The 19019-nt window shown below is 41.7% G+C and overlaps 1 protein-coding gene across 1 annotated transcript in view; it reads left to right on the top strand.

The window, feature by feature from the left end:
• Nucleotides 1-2996: 2996 nt before the first annotated feature.
• The window catches only part of LOC139662650 (myosin phosphatase Rho-interacting protein-like), a gene marked incomplete at its 3' end in the record, with an annotated part of 37933 nt that continues 21910 nt past the window's right edge, over nucleotides 2997-19019 (top strand). Inside the window, exons 1-3 of the mRNA XM_071541360.1 lie at nucleotides 2997-3402; nucleotides 6296-6373; nucleotides 9552-9617. Coding sequence (XP_071397461.1) covers nucleotides 3283-3402; nucleotides 6296-6373; nucleotides 9552-9617 — 264 coding nt within the window. The remainder of the gene's footprint in view (nucleotides 3403-6295; nucleotides 6374-9551; nucleotides 9618-19019) is intronic.

Consider the following 19019-nt stretch of genomic DNA (forward strand, 5'->3'; position numbering starts at 1 on the left):
CAACACCTTGAGGCCATTTCCCGGTTATAAATACACTATATTTCAGCACAACATTGTGAATAAAGCAAATTTTTGAGAATTGTGTATTTCTGTATCACTAAAATATCACTCAAAATGCTTTATTGTTTTGTTTTTTTATTTGGCACCATGACTAATCTGTGGCAAACACAATTCTGAAGCACTTTGTGACCTCTGGTTTTAAAAGTGCCTATATCAATAAAGTCTTACTTAATTACAATTAGATCATTGTATAGGCTATATTTTACCATGACAATGTTCTCCTGGCACATCACATTTAAAAAATGTCAATTAAAATATTATGCCTATTGGCAGTTGAGCATTTACAAGATGACGTGTCTGTTCTGAGCACAATTGTCTCTGCAGTTTTTGAGTTTTTGGGACATCAATTAAGAAACTGAAAACAGTTATTTTTCACTTCAAGTGGACTTCAAAGAACCAACCCATAAAGACAGACATTCTTCATCTTGTTATCTACTGAGGACTCGGCATAGATATTACCTCTTTTATGTTTACTGCTCTCTGTATATTTTGCTTTAGTGGCAAAAGACAATCAGCAATGAATACACATTGTTAAAAAATCTGTCATCTTGACTTTGAAGTAGCTGAAATTATAGTCCACCTTTCCTGCTCTCCTCTTGCGACAAACTTTTAGAGCCGTGAGGCAAAAATCAGGAGACAATATAAACTGCTGCGAGGCAGATAGCAAGTGAAGGAAAACCAAATTGCACATTCAGGGTTCCCACACTCATTTGCCAATTCCAAAACTTTTCCATGACTTTTCCACTTCATGTCAAATTTTCATGACTGTATTCCTGCAGTGCAATGAGCAAAGCAACCTTTATTAGACTGTTGTGAAATGTTAAATGTGGATTACAAATCAAAATAAATGTAACCATAAGATCATCTAAATGTGAGTCTATGAGTGTAGATTTGGTACAATCTCAGACATATTCTACTTGTTTAAGTACAATGCAAAGCATCACATTTTGCACAACATTTTGCATAAAATCACAACACTGTATACTTAACATCACACCAAGATTGTAGGTTCATGCCTAAATCTAGCCAAATGCTTGGGAAACCATCAACCTCGTCATCATTCAAATAGATTCCCACCTGATCTGGCTCTGACAAGGTTTTGTACAACAGAAAGTATGACTTGTTTCCATTCTCTGAGCACACTGCTCCTGGATTGAGAACATCTTGGACCCAGACAGTGGAAATGTCAGACCAACAGATGGTGCACTGGAGCCTGGAATCAAAAACCTTGACCAGGAAAGCTTGAGGTAACTTTTTGCTTTCCATTTTTAACACAAGCACCTGCCAGACGTCCTTTAAGCTTCGGTATTTAATGAAGGGCCATCTCTGTTGTACTGTAAATCCAACATCTATATTTGAGGCATATTTGTGCTCACTGGTATCTTCCAAAGGATCATGTAGCCTCAAATTTCCCTTAGGATCCTCTCCTTCGCAGCTGAATACATGAGCCCCAATAACAAGATAGATTGGATAGTGTAAGCAATAGCAATAAAGTCATCATAAAATGTGTTTGATGCTAAATTCATGCTGTGCCTCTGTTATTTTATGCATTTGCTTGTGTATGAAAGTATATGATTGCAAAGTGTGTCATGCAATTCAATAATATAGGTATGGCTTAAAATATAACATGAAATTGATATAGCTTAGTTGCCTTTTATGAGTTTGTAAATGTCCTCTCGTCTGAATGGCCAAAATGGCTTGTCAATTTGATGGAACAATTTGATGCAATGAAGGAATGAGAGACGGTATCTGTGCAGTTTGTGCATTGAAAAGGCTGTAGGCTATCCTTTTGCTTTCACAATACTTCACAAGAGGTCAAAGAACTGAATATGTTGCAGGCAGTGGTTTTCAGCAAGTCATTCCCCAGCAATTAAATAAAGCCCCATACAAGCTATGTCATTTATGGAGTTTGAGAGTCACAGTTTTGACTACAGATTTTGCAACCAATTGTTCCCTGCTGAAAAGGGGTTGTATATGCCAAGGCAAGTGTTTTGACAGCTGTTTATCTTTCTTTGTTAGCTTGTCCTGTTATTGTGGATTTAGAATAAAAGTAGCAAACCCAAAAAACACCAAACCAAACAAAGGTTACAGAAATAACATGTATAAAAAAAACAAGGGAAATGGTGAATACATGTACCCTAGATTTTTTTTTCTTCTGTTTGGAATTAGGAATATGAAACTCATCCTAAACTGGATCCACACAGTTATCTACCCGGAAGTTAGTTTTTGTTGTCATGGCTCTTTAAAGCCCACCTACCTTGAGCCAAAGTAGTGGAGATTTTTTTTGCGGTTTTCTATTGGACATATAACGACATGGCCTCGTTTTGTGGGCGTGTGGATGTTTCTGTTTGGTCGACGTTACTGCTACTCACCTCTTTCCCTCTCTCCCAGCGCCGCCTCGTCCCTCCACCGACTGGATGTCCGGCCCACGGATTTTCACGAAAACATCAACCGTAGAATGCGTTTCAGTGCGAGTTAACATGGGTGCTACGACGTACGGGACCTAACGCCATGGACCCAGCGGCATGACTAACCGACTCGATGGCGTTTCGAAAGTTGGATAACGGCGACTGGTCCTGAAGAATAACATTAGCACGGCGTGAGACGGATTTAACGGAAAGGAATCCTATGTCACTTGTTTGAGAGAGAGAGAGCGCGAGAGGCGAAAGTGAACTCCCTTGGCAACGTTAGTGCCGTTCTGCCTGACGGAGGCTGATGACGGGACCGTTGCAGTGAGCTCGAGGCCGGAATGTCACCTGTGAAACGTCGTAATGTCCACATCTCGGTGGAGAACGTAAACAAGAAAAAAAAAGAAAACAGGACTGTGCAACTGTCTGCGCTTTCGTCGACTTATCTGACAACTTCTTGGTAAACATATTCTTGGAAGTGGGATTAAAAAAAGAAAAAAAGTTAGAAGCCCAACGTTAGCCGAAGTGTGGGAGGCAACCCCTCGCGCAAGATGAGTATAATCGATATTACTTAACGTTAGGTTCTTCACCGCCGTAGTGGTGAGATTCCAGGTAACAGCCTTGGCAGGTGGACAACGTGCCGTATTTACTGGACTATTTGCTTCATTCTTCGGATGGTTTTTGCTCTAGAAAGTTGTTTTGTCATATTTTGACATCGGCAAATTGATTTCAGCCCATTTGAAGGGAGGAATTGAGCACTTTTTTTTTTTCTTTGAGCGGTTATTTTCATCAAGTGTCTCCTTATAAATCAATCATGTCCTCTAAAGACAATCCCTGTCGGAAATTTCAAGCCAACATTTTCAACAAAAGTAAATGTCAGAACTGCTTTAAACCCAGAGAATCGCATTTGCTGAACGACGAAGATTTAAATCAGGTAAATAGAAACAGTGACTTTGTTTTATTGTTGTTAACATGTAGTTTATGGTAACTGATATTTGTGATATTGTCCACACTAACCATATTTTCTCCCAATGGAAAACCCAGTTTGACGTGTACGCTTCAAACAGTTTGTAATGTGTCAAACATAGGCCAAGTACAAAGGTTAGGTTAATTGGACATAATTGGTTTCCAGCCCAAGGGCGCGTATTGACCTTAATTCATACAGATATAGGCCTCCGTCCTACTGCCTGTCATGTTATATGCACAGTAACTGAGTATGTTGAATCTGCTGGGTTAGGCTATATCTTGGTGAAAATATTCAAAAGTAATAATGTCATAAACAGAAGCTTATTGCTTGAAAGGCCCTTTTGGCATTTCCCCTCACTCAGTTTTCTTTGCCACTCTCTTATACTTATGAATGTTATAATCTCTCCTATGCCCAAGTCAAACTAAGTTTTGAAGGCACTGAGGATAGGAAGCTTTTGATGAAGTCATATTATATCACTGAACCATTATTTTATACTAAGTACTTAAATAGAGATCTGTCAGTAACACACACTGCGCTGTGATGTGGGTCTTCGCAGGTTGTCAATTGCAGCATCAGGTCACATTGAACTCATTCGGCTTCTATGGTGACTATGCTTTTTGTTAAGCTGTTTAATGGACAGGTCACCTGGTTTCACCATCACCACTCTGTGGGGTTTGACAGCTAATATGAATGACACACACATACAAACCGAAAGAAGAGATTATTTTATGATGACTGTGAGGATAAAGCCTCTGGAGCTGGTAATGTGTATCAAGCAAGTTGGGTGAGGATTCAGCAGTGAACACATACACATTTTCCTGTAACATCTTCCATCATGACCAACGGCTTCTCTGCAGGAGTGGAAATAGACTTGAGGTTTATCGTCTTTCCCACTGGAATTTCTGACCCAAAGGCTATCAAGCTTATCCTCTGATGACTACACTCAGTGAAAGGTTATCATTTGCCAGAGACTACAGACTCGAGACATGCCTGACATGTTGCTCATTATTGAGAAAGGCCTACTACACACGAGATACTTGGGGCCTGTGAATCTCATTCCGAGCATATTTTCAGCCAGAACTTTTGTCATTCCTTTAGTATTTGCCCTCCTCCCCACCCACTCACCACTGCAAGGCCCACGCTCTCACTGCAGTATTACATAGTCATTATGATGGGAGGGAATGGTGGGGGGGAGACATCGGTTGCGAAATGAACACAGACAAACACACTCAAATGACTGCGTTTAACCATTGAAGGGTAAAAACTGACCTAGATCCATCTCGCCTATCCCCCCCTCGCAGGAGAACTTGCCATTGGGCCTCCTGTCTGGCCATGTGAGGAGAGATGGGCCATTTTTTTTTCCAAACCCTGCTCAGTCTCACTCTTTCTCTTTGTGTTTTAAACTCATTTTCCACAGGCATAGAGGTATTTAAGGCCCCAATGTCAGCCTGACTCCCTCTCATCCTCCCAAAACGTACTGCCCTTTCCACTGTACAGTCCCATTATCAAATAACTTAGCTTAATCCCATCTGTCAGGCGTGATCCCTGAAATCGACACATTTAACCCTTGCTGTGTGCCAAGATGTATCAATATTTAAAGGATAATTATAGATATTTTCAACCTGGGCCTTATTTCCCTAGTTTTTGTTATCATGATGATTGATTGTGTTCAAATTTTGTACCTTAAATAGGTATGTAAGGGAAAACAATTCCCAGGTTGAAAATAACTGGAATTATCCTTTAAATACAATGGCTTTCCAACTTAGACTAAGAGTTTGTCTGAACATTTTTTAAAAATATTCTTCTAAAGATGGATGTTTCTTGTACAAAAATGCTCATAAACTCTTGGATGTCCAATGTTTTTGGTGGATGTTTGACATGGGATTCAAAATTCCTGTTACGTCATTTTGTTTATCAAGCCACTCACCTGAGAAATGTGCTGTTCTCCCTGTAATCAAAGTGAAAGTGGATTTATGTTGGATTAGAAATGGCTTTACGAGGGCTGAAGTTATGACTGTAATCAAAACCACTGATAGAGGGACATGGAGGTGCCAGGCTGTTGTAAAAGTCAAAGCTTTTGGATTTTATTTGTAGGCTACTGTTCCATGACCATGGGACTGAAATGGAATTATGTGAGGTAATTAGTTTGTTAATCTGTTTAGCTGTAGGTAAGATTTGTTTAGTCTGAACATATTTAGTAGAGTTGGTGCTCCTGCTGCAATTGTCCACAACAAAACAATCCCTTCAGCTGAAGTTGTAGCTCAACAAACTTTTGCAGGCTACTACTATGACTAAAATTGTGTGTACCTGTACTATAAAAACTTGTGCCAGGTGGCATTTCATTAGTCAACCTTCCCTTCTCAGTAGAAGAGGTTTGAATTGCAAATCTCAAGCCAGACAAGTTCTTGGTCCCTGCATTACTTCTCTCTCTTACCTCTCGTCTTCTGTTTTTCTTCCTCTCCTCTTGCTTCTTGCCCCCTCCACCCACCAACCCACCCACTTAGGGGATCAGAGAGAAAATCACGTGTGTTAGCCTTTCCTTTTTTCCTCGGCGGCATGGTGCGCTGGAATACAGCCAGCTGGAGAGTGTAGCTTAGCCGCAGCTGACTCAAAGCAGCTAGCTAATCTGACCAATATACATACTATCCTGAAATCAAACTAAAATGGGTTTGTGTCAGTATTACACCATGTGATATTAGGCCACAGTTTATATACTGTTGGCTAGCCTGCAGTCATTTAATAGACGCTGTTATTTAGAATCAATTAGGAAGTATATATTTGAACTATTGATCTGTTTGTTAATGTTCCTGTTTTAAGTATTTGCTTTCACCACACTGTAATTATGTTTTCTCCCCACTAGGCAAAACCAATATATGGAGGATGGTTGCTGCTGGCACCTGAGGGAACAAATTTTGACAATCCCTTACACAGATCTAGGGTAAGTGGGTACACAATCTTTGCTGGGATTGAAATTAATTACATTGAGACATGAGCACTTTAATCTCTTCACCTCTTTTTGAATACTATTAATTTTCCTTTTGGTAGAGCTACTTGAACAACTTCATTTGATCCATAGTCTGCAACTTTAACTTCTATCCTGAGTTGCCGTTTGTGTTCTTTGATCTGTGTCACATGGTAGCTGCAATTCTTAATATTTGCATTAACCTGCTTAGGGTGAGGATGGGTGGGGTTTAGCGCATCAGGACAGTTCAGATAGTGTCAGGTAAGTTGACAAAGACGGAAGAATATTATAAATTGACTTTCATACACTTTCCTGTGATTGTTTATACTTGCTGGTATGTGGCAATATCCTCACCTGGCAGTGAAGTGTAGTTAAAAAAATAATGTAAAAAATCTTTGTAAATGCTGTTTGACTCAGGTCTGATCCCTTCCCCCCTTTGTGACAAATAGAAAATTGAACTTGGTAACATTGAGTTGATAGTTTACATGTAGGGGAGGAGCTTGTTTAAAAATATATTGAAATATTATTATAATACTATAGTCTAAATGATGTTATTTTCAACAGATTTGGGGAAAAGAGAGATGTGCTAAACTGCATTACCAAAGTTACTCATCATGGCTGCAGTTCTAACTTATACCCAACAACAAAAATCAGTTCTTGTAGAATTATGCATTGACATTAAACTTGACATAACATTGGTAACTGCAGACAATTTGAACTAGATTGAAAGCATGAGAATTTACCCATCTGGAGTCATTGGGAGAGTAAAATTATCTTGATAGCTAGTACATCAAGAAAATGGCTTGTGGCTTTCTTACCATCATACAAAATGTTGTGCAGCTTTTGCCGCCTCATTGGGTTTGTTCATACATGGAGTTAACCTTAACAAAGTGCCCATGTTGCTGGATGGTAATTTGATGACCGACTGGTAACCTTAGGTATTTAAATATGGAGCATGAAATTACAACATGGTGTGTTAGCAAGTCTGAAATGGGGCATGGAGGCAATAAAATTGCTACCAAAGAACATAGCCACAATATTGTCAGCTGGTAAGTCATGAAATAACTAAAAAGTCCAAATGGGTTGCATTGCTGGTGCATAATGTGTTAGCTGGGTTTTTCTGCAGAGTATTCTTGTTGTCTTCCACATTCTCTCCACTGTATGTAGCAGCAGATTGCAGCTGAACAGTAGGCCTGGTTGCTGTGGCTCCTGAAGCTGCGTCATGGAGTGGGCAGCTTCCTGTGGGAGGCTTGGTCCTTTATCAGAAGAAACCCCTTTCTCAGGCAGTAATGAGCATAATATTGACTTTATTTCACGAAACCCGCTCCCCTGGCGTAGTGTGGCGGGAGCCTCCCTCTGTTGCACCGCTTCCTCTATCAGCTCCCAGATGATATTGTGGTGGAGCATCCCAAAGAGGAGTAGGGAGGATGTGGGGGAGGAGAAGGAAAAGTCCCAGTTCTCACAGTCCCACTGATGGCTTCCATATGGGCCAGGGGAAAACATCTCTGGAGCCTTGAACTCGACTACTGTCAACAGTCCGCTCACGCTTTCACATCGTCACTTACATGTTCTGTCTATTCTGACATTCAACTTCTCACTGTGGGGTAGGTGATTGGTGCTCTGTTGCATAGTGCTGAGGTAAGCATGTTGGTCTGGTTTGGACTGACTGAAAAATAAATGACATAGAGAAAGAGCTGATGACTTGGATGAGTCATGTGAAGGGTAACAGTTGCTCTGGGTGTTTTAGGTCCTCTTTGGTCTAAGATTTTGGTCTGTGGCTCTATTCTGTTCTGTCCATGAACAACACTTCAGAGAGGGTTGGGAGTCTAACAGGTTTTTTCAGCAGCCCCTTGTGAGTTTCAGATCCCCTTTTTAATGGCATCTATCGATAAGAGTATGATGACCCTCTAACATGTCCTCTGTAGAGGAGGCTCATCTGCAACCCTATTCAGACCTCCTGATGCCTTGTAGGTTACAAAGCACTTCTCAATATTTTATGTATCAGTCTCGGTAGGAAACAGAGCCAAGAAACTTAACACTGAGACAAAACGGTGCATTAAGGAAGGAGGGGACAATGGAGGGGCGATCTAGCCAACGAGGAAGGAGATCAATGGGAACGGTCACCATATCATATGTTCAAAAATTGGCAAAAATGTAATTCTAACCAAGGGATAAATTGACCTCCTTGTGTGTTGGATTTTACCTTGCAATTTATCAATACTATAGACCTTAATCATCCTCAGGAGGCTTGGGTCCATACGTATTATACACTACTTGTGTTTTGGCCAAACACTGACATCATACTGTTAGGTATCAGTTCAGGGTTCTGTTTCAGGGTTTAATCCCGTAAGAGAGAGATTTGCTAATCATTTAGCTTGTTAATATTATCAGAAGTGTGTCTGTGTACTGCTGTGAAAGGGCTTTACTGCTTCTAATAGGCCTATGTTGTTTTTGTGCTATAATTCAACTGGGGCTTCAGGAGTAGCTACAGATTTGTCTTGTTTTCTGTTCTTACCCATTGCTCTCACATACAGTTTTGAAAAAAATTCAGCCTGAGTGGATGATTGATCTCTTAACTGAAGCATAGGGATAGAATGTAGTCCAACTGGCCTTAAGGCCTTGTTATGTGGCATATGCTGAAAGTGTGCCAGCATATTGGTTGCTACTGCATGGTACATTTTACGCAAAGGCTTGGCTGTATATATACGTATGTGTATGTGTGTGTGTGTGTGAGAGAGAGAGAGAGAGTTGGCCCAGTCTTTACTCTGGGATGTAGAGTGTGCTGAGTCAGTCATCTGCAGCATTCATCTCTGGAGAAGACGGATACTATTGCATAGTATGCATATACGACTCCAAGATTTTACATTGGAAAGTTTAGAGTGGTTCCTGTTAATAATAAATTCCTGTTTTTATAAACTGAATGTCTCCGTGCATCTCAGGATCATTTGTTCAAACTGTCATGGCTAAAAATAGGCTAGTGCTTAATAAACAACAGTTGCCAAACCAAAACAGTGGCACATTTTTTCATATTGTTTCATCCTGTATAAATTGCCATATCATGCAATGCACTGTAATGACTGACATTGAAACTGAAATGATTCATGTGACTATATGGGCATATGACTAACTTTAGGACTTATTTTTTTCCATGCAGAAATGGCAGAGGAGGTTCTTCATCCTGTACGAGCATGGCTTGCTCCGCTATGCTCTGGACGAGATGGTGAGTGAAAACTTCCTCCCAATTGGCTGCTTTTTGTTTGCTCTGGGTAATAATCTCTGAAAGGTTTTCACCGTCAAATGATTTACTATATAATACGTCCCACGACAGTTAAGCGGCCATTTTGACTGTAGGAAAAAAATCTGATTTTATAGTTGTTCATGTCTGTTTATAAAAAGAATAACTCATAGTGAATGGTTTACAGCTTAAGATATACATCAAAGGAAGCAAGTGGCACCTTCTTAAGAACTCATTTACAGACTAAACATTGGAAAAGTTTGACTGTTTAGATTGTGTTGTGCAATTGTGAATGTTGACATGTCTATTATATTTCCCAATGTATGTAAGTACATGTAAATAATTATTGTTATTAGTATCTTTCCATTCTTCTGAGGCATACCTGGAATGTGTGATGGGCTCGCTGCCACAGCACCAGGCTTTCACCACACTGTCAACAACAGTGCTGTCCTGCATAACGCTGAGCATGTTGCTAATGTGCTAAACACCAAACTAACTAGCACAGCAGTGTCAGAAGGAATGAAATGACACCACATGTTGCTGATACTGTAAGTCATGTGAGCAGGGCTGTGTGTGTTTCCTGAAGTGGCTAACACACTCATTGTGCAAGAGAGAAAAACTGGAAAAACCACTTAATGCTAGGTAGATTCAAGTCTTTAGTATGATCTTGATGTTTCTAATGGTGCCAGTGTTTGGGTGTCTTTGCAATGCGTAAAAGCATAATGTTTTTTATTTTTTTTATAGTGTTAATGTTTTGGTAGGCCACTTTTTTGTAACACTATCATCCAATTTATTGCTGATTCCTTTTACAATGTTATGTGCTGCTGAATGTGGGCACACTGAATATTGATCGGCCCAAACCAATGCTACCCAACAGCTTTTTTCTAAACGTGGGATGTGTTTTGAGGCGAGAGGTGAAAACAGCAAGAGGATGAAACGGCACATGGCTTGTTGCATTTGACTCATTCATATGCAGCGTTCTCTAGCAGGGGAGAGAGATGCTGAGAGCTCTTATGTAAAAGAAGCAGTAGGTACAGGGATTTTTGTGTTTTTGTGTGTGGGTGGGGGGGTGGGTGGGGGTCTGCATTCCTTGTGCAGACATTTGCCACATATTGAATAGGTAGGCTATTCTTTGCATAGTGCACCCAAGAGCAGGGAAGATTTCTCCTAACCACAGAGGTATTCGTACCCTAGTGGTACTAAATGTGATGAGAAATATTATACTGTGCATAATGTCTTCTTCAAATTGGAGTCCACTGTATCTGTGTGAGACATTGGTAGAGGATGACGACTCCAGAAGGACAGAGACAGGAGCATGATGTGTGTACAGTGAGAGACGAAGGAAAGAGGAGGAGGATGTCCTCCTTCCATTCACTATCCTCTGTGAGTGTCACTCTTCATCTTTTCATCTCCTTTCTGAAAGGAGGATCAAAGGGAGGGGGGGTTAGCGAAGGTCTGGAGCTGGAAATATCAAGTGGCACTAAATATAGAACCTCAATTGTCACACCAAGTACATCAGAATAATTGTTTGCTGTTGAATAAACAGCTGCACAAACTTAGCTAAGTGGCAAGCCTATCTGGTATTGGTCTCTTGGTGGACGAACAAAGAGGTGAAACTGATATTTGGTGCACTAGATAGCCTTGATTAGAGCCTTTTGAGTTGGTATAGTGCTATTGCTTAGGGCTAGAGTGTGTGTGGGTGGTACATATTGAGATGACATTGTACATAGCGCATAATGTCTTCTTTGTCACTTTTCGGGACAGTACAGGTCATTATGTAAAAATGCATCTCTAGAACTGACAGTGTGTGTGTATGTTCTGCATATGCATTGACACACTCCAGGCCTAATCAGATTGCAGGTCTGGAAGATTCAGTTGGAGTGCTTAGACTCAACCCTCTCCATATCAAATCCAGGTGACGAACTCCTGATGACAAATGCCAAAGCACCACATCGCTCAACACAAAGCAAAGACTTGGCCTACAGTTTTACAGTGCATCATATCTTCTTGATTCTTTGTATAAAACACAACACCCCACCCCACATCTTTGGTTCACAGTTTTTGTTGTCAAACCAGAACCTGCTGCCTTTTTAAATGAGAACTGATTTTCTTTCATGGGAAGCCAGCTGTAAGTTGCTAATGAATAACATCTTATTGAGGGGGGGGGATCTCATTGGTTGATGGGTAGAAATGCAGAGAGACCAGAGACGAGGTCCTTTGAACTCTAGGCCTGGTGTTTTGTGTCCCTAACCCTCCACCGCCAGTTCACTGAGATAAAAGGCAATTCCAGACTCATAGTACATTACAGGCTCTATTTGACCCCAAGGTTAACATAATACAAGCATTAAAACCTTTGTGACTAGTGTTACAATTATATACTTATACTGGTAATAGATTGGGCTGATAGTGAAACGGTGTTTGAATATCAGATGATATTTAATCAGATGCCGAGAGCCAGGTATGACATGTCAGTGATCAAAGCCAAGCGGCTTGTTTTTCTGCATTCTTTTTCAAACAATGGATCCTAGATCTCTCTGTGGCTTCACAATCATTGCAGTGTGTCATTTTTGTCCACTGATGCCAAACCTATGGGCTAAACCTACAATATATTGTTCAGTTAAAGTAAGGCATCGGATTAAGTGTATTGGATGATGCTTAGATTTTAACCCTTGGAATCACTACTGCCAGTGAAAGTGTTATTGGTACATCCCTATTGGTGACACAAATTTGACCCACAGTGATGTATTTCATGCAGTATGCAATTGCATACAATTCAAGATGTTCAGTGCAAGATGCATTGTAGCTTCAAACAACATTAAATATTTAAGAGAATGGCATTAAAATCAATTTAAATGGAGTATTGTAAACAAAATCAGGTCAAATCTCATGACTGTCATTTTTAGCCAATATAAAAGAATAGGCTACAACATTGCTGCAGCCCACATCAGAGCCCCCATCTGAGAGCTCTGGGTTGGGGTTATAGATGAGAAGGTGCCCCTCTGTTTTCCTCCCAGCCTAGTTTTATGGCTCTGGTGTCTTGGCTCTAACTAGACCCAGATGGGCTGCGGTCCCAACCTGCAGGATGTGGCACAGCTCTGGGGGAGAGGAATGGGTTAGCGAGGGCCTGGGAGAGATCACAATCCTCTGAGCCATCTTTTGGGGTTGCCCACCTAGGGTGAACACCCAGCACGACACACCACTGCCACCATTTTCTGCTAAGGGCAGTGGTGGCTTTGAAGAGAGGTTATGTGCAAGAACCAAATGTGAAAGAGGATGAGAAGAGAGAATGTAGCTGTAGTGAGGGAGCAGCGATAAAGAGAGGATGTGTTGTCAGTGATTGGAAGGATAGGGAAGAAGGATAGAGAGAGGCCGAGTGAATGGCCAGAACATGTTGGCCTACATAGAACATGTGCTGCCATGCAAAGCTAATGCGTCAGTACAGCTTTAGTGGATTGTTCTTGGCATAGGCCTCCAAAGAAAGGAGTTGTAACTTATTGTATCATAGCCGCTTTATTGAATTTTAGCATTGTATTATTTATATACATCTGGTAATATATTTACTCTATTTTCTTGAGTCGTATCAACTCAGATATTAATATCTACAGTATCTGTTGAACCTACAGGCTAGATTTTCCCAGAGGAAGCCAGCACGAAGTTATTTCAGGCGAGCGTTGCCAAGGCAACATGTTTTTGTCTCTTTGTCCAACAGCAGTTGACCATGGCATGCGTAACATGGGACATGGAGACATTCTCTGTTTTGTTGAGAGCTCTCGCTGTCTCTCCCCTGACTGTAGGGGTACAGGACAGAACAATCTGGAAGCAAAGCACATGAGTGTGTGGGCTGAGGTTGTCTGTAGGCTCAGTCGTATGGTGAGCAAGCCATTCTACAGTAGCTGTAGAAAAACATCAAACACAGCATTGTAACAAATGAGAGCAAGGCAGTATAGGACAGAGAGTTCTAGTCCCTTTTTGTGCTGAGCCGCACAAGTTTCTGACTGTGTGTGTGTGTGTGTATGTGGGAGTGAGTGAATGCACCTGGGACTGAGAGTGCTTGACTGCAGAGGCCGTGTCAGGAACAGGTGTTGCAAGGTTGGAGAAGCCTCAGGGTTTCAGACAGGAAGCTGGTTCTGTGGTCACCTGAACAGGGGGGTGATTTGACGTAGTGGTCTTGCAATCATTTAGAGGTGGACAAAAAGTCATATGAACAAATGTTGTACGCACAATGTTCATTTTGTTTCAGTGATGTGAGAAACATACACACACACCCACAATCCATTATCACCCAGTGGTGAAGGCAGGTAGGTGGGTGTAAAGAAGAACTCTCCAGCCCCACAAAGCCCCTCTGATGACATCAGTGCGAGTTAAAATGCTCAACACCCACTCTCTAATAACTGCTTTGCTATGCAGTCCAAAATACCCTAGGCAACACCTAGCTCCCATTGACCCTGCTGTGACCTGATTCCAACATATTCTTCCTCTCACTCATACACACACACACGCGCAGCAGGGGAACCAAGTTCAACACCCACTTGAAAATGACCCCTCATCATATGAGCTGGGTTGAAATTGTTTTGTTCGCAATGTCTGTTCTGGTCTCTGAGCTCACATTGAATCACACCCACAAATTTTCTGATATCCTGAGGTTAAGGATCTATGTGGAGGATAAGGGAGGGTTATTCACTGACACTGCTGTGATTACCACTGATGTTGGGTCGTGTGCTAAGAGGCGTCTTTTATGCCTGCTTGTTAAAAGACAACGCTCTTTGCATTGTCATGCAGGTCAGTTTATGTAACGATGGTCCAGATTATGCGAGCATGCTATACCTGCAAATGAAACCAGGGTGCCTATTGAGTTGCAGTACACAAAAGGCCCATTCAAAGATGTGAATTGCTATGACCTTAGACTGTATTGCCTGCAGTTTGACTCTCTGTATCACATCCGTTGTTTTTCCAACAAGAACATGACGTTCTGATGATGTTTCAACTGTTGAGGTCATTCTCATTTCATCTAAGCACAATTCGTTTCCTGTGTTTACTGGAATTCAAATGTTGGACTCCTGCCCCATAGCACTGTCCAAAAGTTTTGAGAAAGAATGATTCCTTCCATTTTCTGCCAGTTTGTGCATTCTTTTAACTTGAGGCACACTATTCTGCAGCCTTTCCCTTGAATCTCTCTCAGACATGAGAGATTCAGCCTGTTTGCCCTCAGACTTGTGTGCAAGACCTTGCGACATGTTGAAACACGCATAAACCCTCTCCTTTTCCTCCCCATGTGAAACATGAAATCAAGGGCTATTTTTAACCAATTCCGAAGGCCTTTTGTCTTGTGTTGGTCTGGGAGGGCTTTCGAGGGAATGGATGAGTGGGGAGGGCCTCTGCGCTGTGTTGTTGCCTCCAGGCGTCCTATGCAGGGACAAACTGGAAGCTGACCACCCCACCCCACCTCACCCCACCCCACCTCACCCCACCCCGACAAATTAGGGATACTTGCAGGAGAGCTCCAAACTTCCAAAGCCAGTCGTGGGAAACTGAATGGAGAGGGAAGAGAAGATTGGAGACTTGGAACAAATAGAAAGAAGGGGATGGCCTGAAATACTCAAGACTTGGAGTTACAGTTGGGAGATGGAAAGGTGGATTTGGGAGCGGGAAGCAGATGACTGAGAAAAGAAAGGGAGGTAGAGGAAAAGAGAGGAGTGGGTTGTGGGTTACAACTCCTGACTGTCGATAAGACGGTGTAAGCCTTCCCAAGTGGTTCACTGTAGTTTGTTTATTAAGTGTGGGTCGCGGGTGAGGCTTGTTTTGGATTTGGGAAGATAGGGTGCGTGAGAGTCCTCTTTAACCCCTGCCCTTCCTTCCCCCTGGTTCCAGTAGGAACTGATCTGCTGGAATGTAAACAGCCACGGATTACAGTGGGGTCACTGTTCCCGTTGCACAAAGCCACAAAACCATGGGAATAGCCATTCACTCAGCCTGTAATCGCCAGGCTCTGCTACTACACTGTAACTGCCACTCAACCTAATGGCAACCACATATCCCAAAGCTGTCTCTCAGGATAGATTTATAAAGAACATTACCTTGTATTTAAAAGTCCCTCTTTTTTTAATCTCTCTTCATTTGAAAGTCTTGTGAACTTATTTCTCAAACAAACCACTAAACTCTTTGATCTGTAAGTGGCAAAGGGAGAACGGCAATGGATGACAAAAACAAACAAAAATAACAAACCAAACTACAAGTTATGCTCTCTTGCAGCTAATGGCCCATACAATGTCAGTTCATTATCTGCTTAACTATACTGGCATGCATTTAAACTACATATGAAAACACAAGGTGACACTTGGAGATGGTTAGACACAGTTCTCTGGACTGATCAACCACACCAAGACATGCTGCACCAGCTCATTGCTAACACAAGATCCAGTGTGAACAGCACATTCATGACAGCACAGGTTTGAAAAATAACACACCCACTGCTTTCCTGTGAACTCTACAGACAGCATTTAGGCTAGGCTCTGTAATGCTGAACTTGTCAATTTGTGATGACAGAAATGCAGCATCCTCCTGGCATTTGTGGACTGCTGCACCTCTATATTCTGCAGCAATGAAACGGCCTATAAAGTAAAATCTGAGGTAATCAACTAAGAAGGCTTACAGTATTCTGTCATTCTGTGCTCTTATCAATCCCATTCTGATTAACTCTCCTGACCACCAGACAGTGCTTAACAGGTTATTGCGTTGCTTTGTTGATTACTCATTTATTCTGGTTGGAAGATGAATGCATTCTGAGGTCTGTTATTTCTGAATAACAGACTGCTGTTTAACATCTAATCATATCAGTCAAGAAACTCTGTTGATTTTTTTGATTTCCAATTAAATGAACTCTCGACACCTTGTGCCAAAAAGACGTTACTCCTTGGTTGCTGCTTTTTAGCTGGAAGCTTATAAATTACTTTGTAATAAAATCCTGTTAAATAAATATGTTGTGCCAAATGATTGTATTTGGTATAGCCATAATAAGTGGGATAATATGTAGCAGGATAGTCATTATTGTAATGTACAGTAAGTCCTTTCAGCTTGATCAAGACCCTGAATCACCCTGTCGGGGCTTATTTGTCATTAATGACCATCTCGCTGTACATTTTCTCATGCATATCCTCTGCACACAGGTTGAGTGTCTATACCAACAAAGATGTGGCAACTTGTCACTTGTAGCCTCGTAACTACTGGTTAGAGCTATGTTGAGTTCCTCCTGTGGCTGTGACTGGTCAATCCCAGCTGCCTGTCTCTTTCCTCTCCTGAGCGTGGTGTTTTCTCCTGGACTGTGTTTGCACCCAGGCTAGTGATCACACCCCCAGACTCTCTGTCCAGACCCTCGGTGATGCATCGCTGCAGTTCTTTGCCTGTATGGCAAGGGAACTTGGCAACCTCATGTCTGCCCTGACCCGCCGCCAGGTATTTCTGCCTCTCCCCAGCCAGAGCCAAGCAGAGAAGCCCTACACACTCTCCTTTTGGTCCCTAGGGAGATGTTTGGCCTCACAACACAACAGGCCTTGAAGCATAGCACCCAGACAAATCAAGCTAGACAGCAGTGTGCTGGTCTGTGAAGTGAGCCTACACCCTTGCCGAGGCAGAGGGCTCCACCAGGACATTCATCCACCAGCTCACCTTGGTGGCTGCGGAAGGGCCCTACGCTCCTCTAAGTCAGTGTTTCTCAACGTGTGGTCCGGGGAACACGAGGGGTCCTTGAGGGGGTTCCAGGGGTCCCCAGCAAATTGATGAATTGTTAAACTTCAGCATTATTTCATTTACAAGAAGGTAACACAATTAGAGAATCTAGAAGAATGACTGTTTTGATCATAGTTTCTCTGTTATCTCTCTACCTACAATACAGGTAGTCATAGGATTCTGGACAAAATAATACCTAACAATAAAAATATTTTTATTTGTGTCAGATTTGGGTCAGAGAGACAAAATCTCATCAAATAGGGGTCTGTGGCCCTAATGTGGACTAGATTAGGGGTCGTTGATATGAAAAAGGCTGAGAATAACTGCTCTAAGTGACTTGACCTGCTTCTCCACTTCTCCAGCTGAGTGTACATGCTTTTGGAGTAGATATACTCTTACCAATAGTGCATGATTAAGTTGAAAGTCATGCAATGGAATTCCTTATGGAAAATGGGTTTGGTTGTATGCTTGCATGATAAATGAGGACCAATCTGTCTCTCCCTTCCTGTGTCTTTCCAATCTGTTTTGATCTGTGCTTTCTAGTTTCTGCCCAGCTTTAGTCAACACATCATCCCGGATATGACTAAGATAAAGATCTTATCTCCTCCACTTGTTCATTGTTTGAATACTTCCATCGCTTTAGTCAAAGCAACCCTGCCCAGCACTAACTCTGCTCTGTAAACTTTGCAGTCCACCACTAAAAGCTGGTGTGTACAGAAGGCTAGGTTTGACCATGAGCTACTGTTCTATAAATGACACAGCTATGGTCAAGTTCATTGACCTTATCTTTAAGACTCTCTGTGTTGTTGTATTGTTGGCTTTGTTATCTGCATTAGGGTACAGAAATTTTGACCTTCCAGAAATCTGTCAAAATATCATTAATGATTCCAGCTGATTTGAAAAACACTCGGTTGCTTTTCTGCTCTTGTTCCAAACTCTCAAGGATCAGATCATGTGAGGGGAAAAGGAGAAGTTGTTATGCTCCTGCCTGAACTCACTTTCCTCCTCTCTCCCTCACACTCTCTCTCCATTTATGAAGCGTGGAACCCATGGCCAAAAAGCTTAATGAGTCTAAAAATAATGGCTTCCAAATTAGTCACCAAAACAGCATTGTTCCCCAGTATACGCACTCAAACACACGCAGCTCTAAGCTGTCCCAGTTGATTGGGTGGGCAGGAAGATTCTTTCCTCAGTTGTCTGCTTAGGTTAGTTGAGTTCAGTTTCCTTGCACAGTGATGAAATACATTCATCAACAAACCCATAAAGATGAGGAAAAAATACAAATTGGTCCAGGTAAAACAAAAAATCCAAGGGGCTTATAAAAACATCTCACCTCAAAAGAAGTGAGAACCAAACAAGAAAAGCAAACCACTACAACTTTAACAGTGCAATTGCTGGCCATATTTTGAGTCTCTCTGTAAGTTCCACTTCAGCTTTGAGTTTCTACTGATCATCAAGTCATCAGGTTCCTAATCCTTCTGTTCCATTATTGTATTGGTGCTCACTGCTCCGTGAGCCGTGGACAGGATCATTTAACACGGGGCACTAGGTCTCTCAACACCTTGGGTAAATGAGCACCATATTGCTCATAGCATAAGGAGAATGGTTTTTCATAAGGTGTCACTTTTCTTTTGATGTGGTATTCCAATTCATGGTGGAGCTATA

The sequence above is a fragment of the Centroberyx affinis genome, unplaced genomic scaffold, assembly GCF_046629955.1.
Source record: "Centroberyx affinis isolate AG114_WGS23_722 - 3 ecotype Tasmania unplaced genomic scaffold, CSIRO-AGI_Caff_v1 ptg003856l_1, whole genome shotgun sequence".
NCBI classification, from domain to species: domain Eukaryota; kingdom Metazoa; phylum Chordata; class Actinopteri; order Beryciformes; family Berycidae; genus Centroberyx; species Centroberyx affinis.